This window comes from Heliconius melpomene, chromosome 2 (genome assembly GCF_056956725.1).
Source record: "Heliconius melpomene rosina isolate 202511_hmr_F chromosome 2, ASM5695672v1, whole genome shotgun sequence".
Taxonomy (NCBI): Eukaryota; Metazoa; Arthropoda; class Insecta; order Lepidoptera; family Nymphalidae; genus Heliconius; species Heliconius melpomene.
Window position 1 is genome coordinate 8748282 of NC_140390.1, and position 16958 is coordinate 8765239.

The 16958-nt window shown below is 31.8% G+C and overlaps 2 protein-coding genes across 4 annotated transcripts in view; one reads left to right on the top strand and one right to left on the bottom strand.

Annotated features, from left to right (window-relative positions):
- Window positions 1–9056: 9056 nt before the first annotated feature.
- Window positions 9057–11644, bottom strand: LOC146540757 (mitochondrial fission process protein 1). The gene is made up of 4 exons (XM_085201070.1): window positions 11272–11644; window positions 10388–10515; window positions 9928–10025; window positions 9057–9485 (listed from the first exon to the last, which is right to left on the bottom strand). The coding sequence occupies exons 1-4, from the start codon at window positions 11321–11323 to the stop codon at window positions 9308–9310; spliced, it is 456 nt and encodes a 151-aa protein (XP_085057196.1). The 5' UTR covers window positions 11324–11644; the 3' UTR covers window positions 9057–9307.
- Prestin (solute carrier family 26 member prestin) overlaps window positions 10425–16958 on the top strand; it is a 31661-nt gene continuing 25127 nt past the window's right edge. Inside the window, exon 1 of one of the 3 annotated variants that reach the window (XM_085201060.1) lies at window positions 10425–10563. In XM_085201060.1, the coding sequence (XP_085057186.1) occupies window positions 10523–10563 (41 nt within the window). In that variant the 5' untranslated portion in view covers window positions 10425–10522. Of the gene's footprint in view, window positions 10564–12051; window positions 12201–16958 lie in introns of those variants that run through there. The other 2 variants (XM_085201051.1, XM_085201041.1) reach the window with 2 other exon arrangements.

Sequence of the window (16958 nt, forward strand, 5' to 3'; positions counted from 1 at the left end):
TCATCTATCACGAGTTTGATTCCTGCTTGCTATTAATACTTATAAGCAGTTTCACGGCGGGGTACCTCTGTAAAGGCGTATCTCGATAATTAAGAGAAAAGTGGGAAACTGAGTGTCCCTCTGCCTTCCCAGTTTCCCTCTGCCTACCCTGCATGGTAAACAACAAAGTGGCTCAGTTAGTATGTATATGCCTGTATCACCTCGAACTCGTATCATCCCAGGTTTTACTTCAGCTTGACCTTGAAATTAAGATATCGTTTTAATTTAACAGTTACGCATTGAGATTTCGAAATTAAGTTCATATGTCGTGGTCCTACTTTACATAACTATATTCAATTGTAATCTATATCAACATATAACATGCTGCATACATATAAAAACACTAAATTACTAAAATGGAGCCAGTCGTGGCGCAGAGTCACAAGGGTGCGACAGTAAACGCGTCAGGTTGTGGGTTCGATTCCCACTCGAATTAATGAAATATTTAGTATTTTCAATAGTATTAATATTAGTATTATTTTCTCTAGTAACAAGGCAAAACGTGGCGTTGGGTTCCGCACTCAGCAAACATTGCCCACAGAATTTGGAGAATTTTTAACATTAGGCTTCAGTCCGTAGCTTCTTTTTGCCTACCCTGCAAATTTACCTTAAAAAACTAATAGATCCGTGTATAAAAACTGATATATAAAATTGTATGCGACTTTCACAATTAGTAAAAGATAAAAGGGACGTTGTATTTCGCCACTCGAAAATTGGGCGGAAAATGGGGAAGTAACTATCTTCGTTCTGCTTGTGAAAAGCAGTTTCCTAAGATCCCATTTCATAAATCTGAAAGTATATGTTTTTTTAATGATGCTTTCTGTAGGACAAAAAGTGTTCCGTATCATTGTCTATATATGAAGACAAGAAATTACTTTGTTGTAAGGAAACCTCCTTAAATATATATTTTTTATATTTGTTGTCATAGCATCAATAGAAATATGTGAAAATTTTAACTGCCTAATTATCACGGTTAATGAGGTACAATCTGGTGACAGACATACCGACGGAAAGCGGAGTCTTAGCAATAGGGTTCCGTTTTACCCTTTGGGCACGGATCCCTAAAAATACCGACTATTTTCTACTAAACGAGATAGATAAATTGTAAAGATACATTTTTCTGACATTTGTCTCCGTATAAGAGTGAACCCATAACTAATGCTCGATACACGCCATTTATACCACTGGGTCAAAAATTAATATTAACGGAGTATACTTATCCATAAATTATTTATCATTCATCGCTATTATTTGGTTTATGTTTATTTTCTATAATATAACCAATTCTTTTGTCATTACTTCCTTTCAATTACCAAGCATGACTTGAAATAGGTACCTACAAGAAATAGTTAGGGCATCCTGGCGTAATAGTGCAGCGACTGATCGTAAGCGCGACGGTTGCGGGTTTATTTTCCAAACGGAGAATTAAGCATTTTATTAACTCGCCAATGTCTCCAAAATTGTTTTATTTATATCTACGGTGTATGATAAGAAAGGGCGCGGCGTTGAGTTTCGCAACTCCACACAGAATGTCTCAAATTGAACGAACATACAAGATAACAAAAAAAATACTACAGTACCCTAAAAATAATTTAAATTTAACATAACGACTTGCTGTGTTTAAGTATCATTATAGTAATTGTCAAATTTAATTAGCATTACTAAATTAATATACAACTTATAGGTATATGTAATTAGGTAGTAATACGCAACACTTTAGTTAAAAAATCAAAATTACAGGGAATTATAATTTATTTTATTTCAGTATGATATAAAGAAAATGGTAGTCGATTTTAACTAAAAATATTAAATGTTATATTTATTTTATTAAAAGCATTATTTTTAAGTTTTTTTCGCAGCTTCTAGGTAAGAGAGAGGGAACCTAGTGTTAACCTTCTACCACTCAAATAGCAATGTAACAAGAAAAGTACATTATCTGGATCTAGTACCCATAGATCTGATAGTCCTTTCAGAGACTTAAGTCTTTTACTTTTAATCCTTAAAAGTCTTTTAAAGCGGAAAAAGTTTTATCCCTTTCTGTTTAGTATATTTGAGCAAATAGGATTTACACGATAAAAATGTTTTTATCAAACAGATGCTTGACAAGATATAATAGTAAATTAGAAGGTTAGGTACATTAGTTAAATCTATTTCTTGAAAAATATTGCTTCTTGCTGTATCGGGGTAGGTTCGCTTATAACAGGGTAGGCAGAGGGAACCTAACGTTAAGATACATACATGTTGAGAGGTTGAACTGGAAAATGAAAATAATTCTTTTCTCAGAGTGGGAATCGAATTCACAACCGTCGCGATTACAGTTAGACGTTAGACGGTCTGAAATTAAATTAGAAATTATTTAATTACTAGCGGACGCGCGCAGCTTCGCTTGCGTATTTAGGGGTGAATTCTAATAAACCATGAAACATGTGTTTAATGAAATATTTTTAGGAGTCTAAAAGAGTCGGGGGCGATTTAAAGATTTTTCCATACAAACTTTCAACCCCTTATTTGCACCCTTAGGGGTCGAATTCTAGAAAACCATGAAACACATATTCAATTAAATATTTTTAAGAGTCTAAATTCCAAATTTTATAATAATCGGTGGCGTTTTAAAGATGTTTCCATACAAACTTTCAACCCCTTATTTGCACCCTTAGGGGGAGAATTCAAGAAAACCATGAAACACGTATTCAATTAAATACTTTTAAGAGTCTGAATTTCAAATTTTATAAAAATCGGTGCAGATTTAGATTTTTTTCCATACAAACTTTCAACCCCTATTTCTGCCCTTTAGGGTTAAAATTTTTCAAAATCCCTTCTTAGTGGATGTCCAGATAACGAAAGTAAACATCTGTCCAAATTTCACGTTTCTACTATTAGCAGTTACGGCTGTGCGCGCGTCTTACCTCAGTCAGTGAGGACAAGTCCTTTTATATATATAGATTACTATTTATTTGTCTAAATATTAACAAATACAAGTACATTTTTACGCACCTTTCGCATTTGTTCAACGGGTTTGTGAACTTTATAGTTTATAGTTAAAAAAAATAATAACAGTGAAAATGACATTTCGAACCTGCTCCTATGTTTCCACTAAAACTCGTATTTATTAAGAAAAAAAAACAAAAAATATGTTTTATAATGTCACCAGAAGAAGACAGTATAAAAAAAATATTGAATATATATTTTTTAATATAGAGGGTTGGTACGAGTGTATACGTTGTTCTCTACTAAATTATAAGAGGGTAGTTTTTAAAGTTATTGCGTTATTAGTCAAACACGTTTAAATTTTATTATAACGGCGTTAGTTTTCCACGTGACAGAAAAATAACCTTTGTAATTTTTCTTAAATTTAATATAAATATTTTTTCACGCTGTATCCCGCTTATAGTAATAGGGTTTACCGACCAATTTTCGAGGCTCTTTTAATTATATCTATAGATTTTCAAAGTTTGAGGCTAGTCAAATTTTGAGTAGTGTTGTAGGTTTTCATGTCCCCTCACTGGTAGCGAGGCAAAGGTGGAGAACGGAAATGTTTTTCCTCTGGCAACCCTGCTATAAGCGAGATAGAGCATGAAGCTTTAAAACATCTATAGATATCTATATAGACTACGCAGTTACTGAGTATTTATAGTACGCAGTAGAAATGTTTACATCAAAATATTATTATTTTCATCACCAGTAGTATTTAATTAATAGTCTGTAAATATTTACCATATTTACTTTTTTCTTAAGTGCTTTACCACTATTTATTTAGCCTTAGAATGTGCGTGGTCATATGTGACGGATGACGGGTGACGAATGACGGGTGACGGATGACGGATGACTGATGACGAAATTATTAAATAAAGGCGGACGCAATATTTTTTAATATATTTTTTATTATTTTTCTATATTTGCCTACTATTATTTTTTTATGGAAGTTATTTTTATAATTTATTTTATAAAGATCACAGAGTTAAATCAAGAATGTTATGTATGAGAGAGTTCAATGATTAAAATAAATGTACCTACACATCGTTGATTTTCAAAGAATTTTGTTCTGCGCGAAATCGAACCTACAACTGTCGCGTTTAATCAGAACACAGTGACGTCAATCAATAGTTAATAATATATGTAATTTAGTAAACATATGGATTATAGAATGCGCAATAATTATCATCTTTACAATGTTTGCCCATCCTTGTATTACTTGATACGTAGAGATTTTGCAATTATTCTATAACTTTGCGTAACTGGAGTTGGGAAATGCCTATATTTAAGTAATTGAAACCCAGTTGTTATTTATTTGCTTATTTATTACGATCCAGACATTAAATATTAAATGAATACTTAAGTAATTATTGCAATAAAAAATATAATATGATTATGCTCAACTAGTGTACCGCTCGTGAATTTGCCCGCTATATATATGTAAATATATTGTACGTATAAACCTTTCTTTGAAAATCTTCTGTTAGTGAAAACCGCATTTAAATTCAATAAGAGCTTTTAAAAATCTGAGCATTCATCAGAAGGAAATAATAAATTTATCCTATAAGAGCAATATTTTTTAGCTTCGCCACACAACAAGAGAACCTGGGAACCTAGTGTCGAGACACTACTTTCCAATAAAGACACTTCCATTCTCTACTTTCAGATCAAATTAGGAGGCACTGCGTGTTGGCGTAACTCGATGCCACGCTTTGCCTCGTCCAGAACCAGAACGAGGAAATGAAAATAGTAAATATATATTATTATATTTTCTCAAGTGGGATTTAAACCCACAACCTGTAGCATCGCAGTCGCAGGCTTGTACCCCTACGCCACTACTGACCTCAACAATGGTACTTTCTTTACCAGTTATAGGAACTTAAATGTTCTTATATTTTATCTCCAGTATGGTCTCAATAGGCTTTAGTTACACGATATTATACTAAATTGAATGTAAGTATATAGGAAATATAAAGTTTAGTGTTGTTAAAGTAATATATGGCAACCCATCTTGGTTGTAGATCGTAATTATCTTACTTCTTATTGAATAAGATAGTGTCTGATTTCGTTAGCGAAGACTGAGCTTGAAAGCAATGACTATAAAAGTAAAAGCAACGCACCTGTACCTCCTCTGGTGTTATACGTTGTCGTGGGCGGTGGTCACCAGACGACCCATACGCACGTTTGCCATGTCCTGTCTTTACCCTAAAATGTGGGGAACAGAGTACCTTAACACTAGGTTCTCAGGTTCCTTCCGCCTGCCCTGCTATGTGCGGGATGCAGCGTGAAGCTAAGAAAGAAAATATACCTATGTATTTACCTTCTATATTTCACATCTATATATATAAAAGGACTTGTCTTCACTGACTGAGGTAAGACGCACGCACAGCCGTAACCGCTGTGCGTAGAAACGTTAAATTTGGACAGATATTTACTTTTGTAATCTGGACATCCACTAAGAAGGGATTTTGAAAAATTTTAACCCTAAAGGGGGGAAATAGGCGTTGAAAGTTTGTATGGAGAAAAATTTAAATCGACACCGATTTTTATAAAATTTGAAATTTAGACTCTTCAGGGTATTTAATTGAACACGTGTTTCATGGTTTTCTTGAATTCTCCCCCTAAGGGTGCAAATAAGGGGTTGAAAGTTTGTATGGAAAAATCTTTAAATCGCCACCGACTCTTAAACCACCGATTCTTTTAGACTCTTAAAAATATTTCATTGAACACATGTTTCGTGGTTTATTAGAATTCACCCCTAAATAAGCTAACGAAGCTGCGCGCGTCCGCTAGTTTAATATAAATAATTTAAATAAAATAAGTCCTTAGAGTGGGGATCGAACCCATAACTACTATAACATTTAAGGTGACGCTGTCCCACTGCGCCGTCACGACCTAATTTAATGTAATAAAATGTATGAAGACGAACAGATCGAGAAAATATACAGATACATATATATAATATACTATATAAACAGTTTATAATAAACAGTTTTATATTTTCCGGCAAACTAATTATATATACTTAATACTTACTATCTTATCTTTCATAAATAAATCTCAATTTGTTGTTCAAACAATGTCATCATGTAAGAAGTAAACTAACCGAGTGAACCAAAGTCATGACTTTGATGCAAGATAACTGCTAAAACATTATTATAACAATTTATTGCAGAAATAAAAGTAATACATTATAAAACTAGCATCACACTTCATAGGATAGGCAGAGGAAACATAGTGTTAAGCCACACCGTTAAAAATCCTTCCCCCTGGCATTACTCCCGGCGTATGTCTCCAGGGCCTATCTTCCCCCTAAATCTACTCCAGTTTTCACGATCTGTAACGTCCTCGGTGGCTTGGCTTTCATGTCCTGCATCACGACATCCAACCAGCACATCCTTGGGCGTCCGGGACATCAACATAACAGAGGCCGTTAAACATTATTCTGCCGAACTTACTAGCGAGAAGTATGGCGGAACTGAACCCCACGTTTCGTCTATCAGAGCGTGAAATAAAAATGAATTGAATGTGATTATTCCCCTGATCGAACCTACAAACGACATATTTATAATCACACGCCGTCGCAATGCGCTACGACGGCCTCTAATTTTTTTTCAGCTTCATGCTGTATCCCGTAAATAAAGCAGGTAGGGCAGAGGGAACCTAATATTAAGACGTCCGTCCATTCCTCACTTCCGCACAAATTTTCTACGTATCCTTCTTCCTTCTTTTCCTTCGCACCAGAGCGAACAAATGAAAATATTAATAAATAATAATTTCAGAATATATTTCCAATTGCCAATTACTCTAAGTGGCCGCTGAATATTCGATATTAATTTCAGCTTAATACATGGTCTCGACGATAGTTTTCGTATTTATAATCAGTCACTACCATTAGTTGCAATATTCCAGCAACAAGTTGTTGTGAACTAGCTAGTTCTACACTAAAAATAAAATAAGCATTAGCTAATGCTTATTTTACAACATTCTAAGTTAAGTTTAAGTTGTGTCGTACTATTATTATTAATAAACTTACGTTTTATGCCGTACTTCTAAATAGCAAATCTGTAATGCAAGATATGCATGAAATCAAACTCCTCACATCAGATGGAACCATAACAGAACTTTTATATCTTTCTTTAATTAATTGCGCCGTCGCAACTTAACGTTCGCCTTTAAACGGGACTTTATTAAGTTAACATAATTGAATAACGAACTACTTAACAAATAAAGATTTTAATATTTTATAGGTTCACAGTATATTCCACACATAGTATGGGTCACCTAGGAACATAATGTTGTTTTCTTTACATGTAAAATGTTAATAAAATAGAATAAAACTGTTGTAGATATACGCCTGTTATAGATAAAAGGCTTAATTTCTTAAACATAATATTGCTATAAAATAAAGAAAGGCGTTTATTTAAATAGTTCTTTTAAACATTTCAATATTATATTATAGTTGTCATAAATTTTTCGGAATGTAAATTTTTGTAATACTAGCTGTAATAATTAAACAAAATAAAAAAAAAACATTTATTTAATATTTTTATTCAAAACAAAAAATAACAGATCAATATGAGTATTCTATATTATAGCTAGATCAATTTTCATTACTACAATCAAATACGAACATATCATCTAACAAAATTATTTTTTATTATCTACTTATATAATGTCTTTAAAAATACAAAATCATTTGTTGTCATTTAATAATAAATTATATAAACAACTGTAGTTATTTTACAAATTGTACATTGTACAAAACATATAGGAACACATATTTTATGAACAGTTTAAAAATGGAAAAACAATTCACAGCCTAAAAATGGCGCTCAACCGGTCTTATATCTTATTTTTGAGTCGATAAAAAAACATTTGCCTTTTCTTCTCCATTTCATCCGTCACATTTAATGGTTTAATTAATAAATACTGCTAAAGCTATTTTTTAAAATTAATATTTTATTAATTCTAAATAGCTTTAACTCAATCACAACAATTCCTAAGGCATTCTATATTCTACAAATTTAACTTTAATTGGCTACATTGAGGAATGTTCTAGAATAATTTTGACTAATAATAACTACATAACTACTTTATATCTAGAATATTTCTACCATATATGGTAGAAATATTCTAGATATAAAGTATATGTATTGTATTGTATATATACATATATTGTAGTTTCTTTTATTTTTTTAATCTCAAGGCAAAAGCATTTTTAGGTATATATTAAAATAATGTATAAGGGCACTTTGCAAACCTTGCAGTACTAATATATCCGCATTTATCTGTCCCAATAAAAACATGACAAGCATTCGTTTAAAAAAGAATTAGATTTAGTAATATTCGAAAAATCACTTATGTGTGCGTATTTTAACCAACAACACTAGTTTTCCCCGCTTAATTTCATTTACAGTGACAGCTGCTATAAAATAATTATAATTTATCTTTGGAGTCAATATTAACAATAATTATTTTGTAAATTATTTAAAACTACAGGATATAATAACATTTTTTCATAATATGCATACAAACAAATTCACATTAAAATTGGCGGAAGAATTGTTCATTGGATAACAAAAAATTTAAGCAACAAAAAAAATAAGTTGTGCTAAATTGACATCTTTGGCATCTTTGCAAAAAATTTTCATCTTTGGCAATAACAATATGGAAAATAAATAATAATATATATATAGAACAAGTACCGCGTAAAGTATCGCGTATTTTATACTTGTTGTAGGTATTATAATAAATAACACTTTACAAAGAGTACAGTAATATTAGTTTAGTTTAAACGAACATCTTATTAATAATAATCGATGAAATAAAAAATACAACAATAAACAAACGATGGCAATTTAAAATAATATTTTCTTATTATGGTCATATTCATGTTGTAGGAAGATGTCAGTTAAAACTAACAAATTCGATATGCCAAAATAGAAAATGCCTTCTTTTAACTGATAAATAAAAATATTTAAAGTTCAGTTGAAATTAATTATTAATAAATGACAATTAAGATTATATTGTCATTTTTACCTATATTGATGTTAGTTAAATTCTAATTGATATCTATGTAAGCTTTGAGTATGTAAAATGTTATAGTAAATTTTCTGAGTATTTCAGTTTTACAAAATCATATTCAAAATACGCGACGCGAGCGGCTTCGCCCGCTTAATCCGTTAGTTAACTAGTGTTTGCGTGAAAGTGATACAAACATTCGGATTCATATTCCAACACTTAGTCATAAGAAGTATAGGTTCAAATATGGTTGTGGGATTTTTTATAAATGTTAGGCATGAAACCATTTTCTATATGTAAGATTCATTAGAAACGTTACAGCGTTATCTATAGGATGCACTATAATTGGTATGGATAATAGGCCTATACCTACTGTTAATAAATTTCTTGGTGTTGGCGGTATCTTCGGCACTCTCTTTTGTATATACGCGTTTGAATATGCACATATTCTGTAAAATAAACAAAAACATGTTTATAAACATCTAATAATAAAAACTAAATAATTATAATAACTTAGCACTTTTCGTGTATTTTCGAGCTTCACCACTCAACACGCAATGCCTCCATAATTCGGCGGTGGGTGCGGAGGGAAGTGTTTAATGGGAACAGAGTGACTTATCACTAGGTTCCCAACTTCCCTCTGCCTACTATACTATGTGCGGGATTCTGCGTGCATGAAAATAAAAAACCTAAACAATTATTTATTTGTTATTACTAACAACCAATTAAAATATGACGCAAAATATATTACAACGGAGTTGCTCGTTATTTTTCTACAGGCGCTTATGTATAAAAAAACATGAAAGGAATGCCATTACTGTATAAATGAAATGTTAAACAACAATTTAAAAGTTACTGATTTTGTAAAGAAAATATTTTGTCTTTACGTACCTATTTATCACATATCCTGGAATAGCCACCGAAGCTAAAGTTTGCCATATCAATGCATCTCCTGTTTCTATTAAAACTTTTTTTGGTCGACCATCTTTCTGTAATTATATTTAGAAACACTATATATATGGATTTTTTAAATAACTGTATTTGGTAAATGAAAATTATTTCACGCAATATAGTAAAAAATTCTCGTAAACATTTCTCGAAATTATCTCTTTATTTTACATTCATACTCTGATTAAAAATGCGGCGTTGAGTTCAACAGCAACTCAACATGCAATGTTTTCAATTCGGAGAGTGGAAAACGAAGTGTTTTGATCAATTTGAATTTACTTAAATCTATTTAGTGAATGACATAGGATTTGATTACCCAAATATTAAACATAAACATTAAAAAAAATTAAAATATTATAAAACATTAAAAAATCTGTCACTTCCAATATAATTTTACTCATACTCTAATCATTTTCCAACTTTTGTCCCCAGTATCGGCGAGAACATAGGTGAATGCTACTGCATAGCTGGCTTTGACCACCTTCAGCGGGACCAGTGTCCGGAAAGACTCACCTACTTCATTGGCATAACCTGAAACATGGATCTTTTTAGCGATCATTATATTGTGAAGGATGAAGGGTAAGCTATATCAAAACAATAATTATTATTAAATATAGACTATAGATTTCTTTGAGAAATGGATTAGGTATGAAACATAAAAACAAATTACAATTACCACTACTGCAACTATAGTTCCGGAGATAAGTGCAAGATAAGCAAATTCTTCAGCTTTTTAACATTTATATACAATAATGGAAGATTTCATGAGCAATATTTATTATTAAAACAAATATATGTATAAATAAAATTAAATAAAAAGCATTTTCAATGATTTCCTCAATTACTATTTATTTTTATTAATATTATATAAATAGCTTCATTGTGTTGAGTTATGGTTTACATATATTACCAAGCAGAAATTTAAAGTCACAACCATCATATTTACAGTCTAATGTTGTCCCACTGAACCATAAAGGGCTCAAATAGAATATATGTATAGTATTTAAAGAAACACAAATAATAAATTGTATGAACAACACAAAATAAGGAAGGTTTAAAAAAATGGTTTATAAATTTTTTTTCTTAGTAAAATATTTATTTTTCAACCTTACTAAATCAAAAATCGATATCGGAAGTGATATTGTTTTTTATTAAAAAAAACAAGAGTAATACATTCAAGGTAAGTTACATAACAAGTTCAAGTTAATTTCCTGATTAAAATATTTAATATCAAAAAAATATGCATTTCTGTTATGTATGATGCAATTAAAACAATAAATTACATACCCAAATATCGAACCCAGGTCTCTCGAAAGAAATCTTTATCGCAGTTACTCATTTTGCTACTAGCTTCTTCAATAACTAATAAGTCAATTCTAATTAAAGATAATTTATCTCATAATAGACAAAGTTTCTTTATTTACTCTAATTCCTCTTATTCAAATTTTGGCCACTTACTAATTTGTTAGTAAAAATCTCTTTTGAAACACTGAATAGTTTATTAATAATTGTATGACAACAGATATTTAAATACCGAATAATTGTTTATTTATATAATAGCTAAATATAAAAGTTATATAAGGCGGATATTTGAAAGAAGTCGTAATTTAAACTAATAAACATCGATTACATAAATCGCGCTCATTTTAAAATTTACAATTAAATTGACATTGGTATAATTTTTGCATGCTCTTGACAGATAACGCAAATGTTGCCATTTGTTGTTAAATGCTACTACTGTGGGAGTTTTATATATAATGATTAGAAAAGTGTATTTATTTTTATATAAAAAACATATCAACCCTATAAAGGGTATCTCGCATAAGCGAGAAAGTGAAAAATGGACCATATTTTATCAAAATTAACAATTAATCTATTACGTGAAATGTTTTAGTTTTTGTTTTAAATCAACTGATAATAATAAAATGTAATAAAATAGCATTGTCTGTTTACTTTAATTCAATAAAATAATAATAAAGAAACAAACATGAAATGGCAGAAAACAATATTTTTTCTGGTGTCACACCAATCAGCTGTTCGTTCATTCAACCTTCGGTTTATTCAGTACATAATGACATATTGAGATAGTGATGTGTTAGGTTATGTTTATGTTGTTTTTATTTTACAAACCAATAAAAAATACTTTAAATACGTGAAAATGTATAAAAATATTATAATGACTACTTAGTGACTGACATCTGAATCTTGTAAGTTTTGTAAGTCTATATATAGTCTATACTAAATTTATTTATAGAAAGGCTTCAGTGTTTTAATAGTAATGTGAGTACATTTGCAATATAAGTTTTATTTTATAATGCATTTCTTTCAAAACATAGCGATGTTCGTTTATTATCTGAAAGTGTTGATCAATTAGAATAACAGTTATAAAATTACGGATTTTATTCAGTTAATAAGTAAGGAAATGGACTGTAATAAGGTATGAAGGTTACAATTAATAATGTATTGCTAATTTATTATCATAAGAATTTAACATTCAGTATCTACAGACGTTTCGTATAGTAGTGTGAATTATTACAATAAAGTGCTGTTATAAACTGTTACAATTTATTTTACATGCGTAGGAATTAAGTACATTGCAAACTATTTCGTCGAGGCTTATCTTTAATAAAATCGCTAACTTTGACTTCTAAAATGTTCGCTTAGAAAATACGTAAAATTTATAGTATTTCGTCGGTCGTGGCCCAAGGGCACAAGGGTGTGACTGTAACATGAAGATTGAGGGTTCCATCTCCACTTGAGGGATGAATTATTATTTATGAATATTTTCATTCCTTCACTCTGGTACCAAGGCAAAAGCTCGGCGTTTAGTTGTACCAGTCAACACGCAATACCTCGCAAAAATCGACGGGATTTGGGGAACAGAGTATCTTAAGAGTAGGTTCCCTCTGCCTCCCCTACTGTGTCGTGAAGGTATCCCCCAAGCAGTAGGAGAGGCAGAGGGTAAAAGGAAAGCTATAATGATAATAAAATCGATTTATTCTTATATTGCGAATAAACGTATAAATAGAAATAAATTACATATATTATAAGTTATATTTACCTCATAGCATTACAATAAATTTGTTATTCATATGACCTTCATGTAACTTTGACGAAACTGCAGACAGACTTCAAAATCAGCATGGCGTTAATTAAGAAATATTTTGAGATGATCTTTCAAGCAAATCTAAATGTAAAATAAAATATAATATAAGTAGTATTCATTGTGTAATCTATTGTGTATTTAAGTTATTTGCATTAAATAAAATCCTTTTGTAATTTGATAACAAATTCCAAAAAAACGCAATTCACGAAAAAACAATTTGATATGACGTGACAATATTATTTTTTTAAAATAAAAGCCTTCGTGGCGCAGTGGTAGGGTACACGCGCGATTGTATGCGCGAGATGTGGGTTCAATTACCACTCGGAGGAATGAAATGTTAATAACATTTTCATTTCCTCGGCAAAGCTCGGTGTTGAGTTCCACGAAACTGCAAACCTAAGTGTCTTAACGGAGAACTGAATCATTTAAAAATAGGTGCCCAGGTTCTGTCTGCCTACCCTGCAATGTTTGAAATACCGCGCGAAGGTAAAAAATGCTATATAATTAGCTCGCAATAGTACATTCGCTCTTTTTATTTTTCTTTCACGGCAGTTGTGGGTTTGATCCCCACTCGAGGAGATGAATTTATTTCAATTTATATTTGTTTTTCTTCGTTCTGGTATCGAGGCAAAAGTACGACGTTGAGTCCTGCCACTCAACAGGCAATGACTCCAGAATTCGGCAGAAAGTGGGGAACGGAGTGTCTTAACACTAGGTTCCCTCTGTACAAAAGTACAAAGTGAGTAAGATACACCGTATTCCCATGTTTACGGCGATCCCAGTGTCAACCATTCAGTACTTTCCCGCGAATTAGACATTTAGAGAGACATTAAAGATATATTAGACATTTTGTGCTAGATGGTAAAGTCCAAACGCCAGCTTTACACGTAACGAGTTTAATAAGATGAGGGGAAAACCTAAATTTAAATCAATTACTTCTAAGTAAAATTACGTCAGTTGCACGTTGACGTTAATAAATTAAATAAATATGTATTTTGCAGGATATTCTTTATTCATTTTCTCACTCCTTTGACTTATATAATCCATTTAGAAATTCTAAGCATTATAAACTTTAACTGTAAACTGTTAAGGCCGTCGTGGATTGTGGGTTCGATCGCGATTCGTGGGAATGAATTATTCTTTATTAATGTTTTCATTACTTCGCTCTGGCACTAAGGCAAAGCTCGGCGTTGAGTTCCGCCACTCAACAGCCAGTGTCTTAACACTAGATTCCCTCTGCCTACCCTGGTGTATGCGGGATTAGACAGCGTGAAGCTGATACATAAACTTTACTTAACTTTCTACTTTACTTAACTTTCAAGTTATCTACACTGTTACTTAGAAGCATTAAAAAGATAAATTTAAATACTTAAGTTTCACTCTATATCTCCCAAATGAAAGGGTAGACACGGGTAACCTGGGAACCTAGTGTTGAGACACTCCATTCTCATTAAGATACTTCCGTCCCCCACGTTCCGCCGATTTCACGAGTCATTTTGTGTTGAGTGGGAAAGTCGGTGGCTTGTGCGACTGCTTCACTCGAATAAATAATATTTAGAATTTGAATAAATAGTAAATATTTAAAATTACATAGGCACCTAGTGCTTACTTTAGATTTTTTCCAAGGAGCTGGCGCCAGTGATGTCTTATCAATACACAGACGCACCTCACTATGTAATACTTGTTTAAATAAGATAAATCCATAGCAATTATGTAAAGGTTACTGTCAACTCTAGGTGATTTGCACGAAAATAAAACAAATAAGTTTATTTTTGCGTATTCGATGACAATATTATTTTAAGAATTTCCAAATAATGCGAGTAATGGTTATATGAATGAAAATGCTGAGGGACCGGAGGGAGGGGGAGATTCTCCTTCTTTTCCAGAGAGACCAAAACTTTCTCCCTTCAATTCGTCTTGACATAAATTTACAAGTCGAGTCGAGTGGCGGAACTAAACCCCGCGCCTCGTCTCGTTTCCAGAGCGAGTGGGCTTGAAGCCACAACCTTCGCGTGTTTACTCACGACGCCCTCAAGTTACATATTATACAACAAAAACCAGGTAATTGTTTATGTTGTAGGTAGTACCGGCAAAATCAGATTTAACTTTCACAATGATTGTTTTACTTTTTGTTAGGAGTAAGAGTAAGGAATTCGACTCATCTCACCTCGTTATAAAATTATGGGAACTTTTTTAATAGGTGTATTTTTTTAATTGCATTCTACCCTACTAAGATTACAAATGTGATAGTTTGTGAAGATGGATGTTTGTTCGACATTCATACACTCATATAGCTAATACATCAGAATAGCACATAGGCTACAATTTATGTAAATATTTTGTACAATTTCATCGTAATAATAAGCGGGCGAAGGCGCTTTTGGGTCGCGAGTAATATATAATATTACAAATATTTTCTTGTAGCAATGGATAAGAAACTATTTTTTTATTTAATAGTGGTACCTATACTTTAGGTAACATTTTTTAATAAATATTTCGAATAGTCTCGTGGGCTGTAATAAAATTTATTTTAGCAAGACCGGATTTCCCTTCAGCCCGCTGCACTCTTGTAAAATTTAAAAGCTCAATAAAAAGTTGATTTTGCAAACGATCCTGTCCCTCACTTGTCACGTTTTACGACTCGCACATTTTGAAAAATGACATAATTTCACTAAATTGCTATCAATCTACCTAAATATATGGCCTGGTTGCACAAAGTGCGGTGTTAACTTGCGTATTATGATTAGAAATACCTATATTTACCATTAAATATACATTTATTATAATTTTTAATTTCTTATTTATTTTTCTGTCTGTTTTAAAACTGCACTGTAATCTCTTCCCGCTGTTGGACAGTCATATCCACTTCCTTTGGTTGGCTGGAAGAGATTTCTTTTAGAAATAAGCCCACCATTGTTAACGAATTTTTCAATTTTGTTTTACTTGTATGTAATTTTTAAGTGCAATAAAGTATATATATAAATATTATTGACTTGGATGAAAATTAAAATATGTTTATAGATATTCGTAAGCTCCATCTATTATCTATATATATAAAATCGAAAGGTCACTCACTCATCACGAAATCTCAGACACTACAAGTGCTAGGAATCTCAAATTTTGCATAGGAGTTACTTATTCGACTTCTAAGGGGTTGTTTTTGGGGTCGAAAGTTTGTATGAAACTTCGTTACTACAAATGCTAGGAGCCTCAAATTTTGCATAGACGTAGTCATGGAGACAGAAATTAACAATAAAATAGTTCACGCGGGTGTAACCGCGAGCGGGTCGCTAGTTCAATATAAAAACATCATTTAAGCTCCAAAACTCGCTTTTACTATTACATAAGGTCATTTGGGGCCATCGTGGCTTAGTGGGGCATAGATGCGACAGTTTTCAGTTCATACCCGCTTGGCTGACTTAAATATTTTCATTTACTCACGCTGGTAAGAAGAGAAAGCTGGGCATTGAGATTCATCACTCAATATGCAATGTCTAGAAAATTGAACAATGCGTTGGGGTAGTGTCTTAACACTAGGTTCCCTCACTACCCAGCTATAAATGCGATACAGGTGAAGCTAAAAAAAGTACCATTTTTTCCATATTTTCAAGCATAACAAGAATATTCTACATATATCTTGTTGACTTTCTTCAGACCACAGGATTTTAATTTTATTGACTGTAGGTACAAATATTTGCGGTAAATACTGCCTATAATAAGTATATATGAGACCTCGTGCAAATAATACAATCTCGATTCGTTTTCTTTAAGATATTTCAATGTAAGTAAATACGCACAAGTCATTTTGATTTTATCACGTAACTACGCGTTGTTAAAAAAAACTTATTTATATATACATAGGTATATA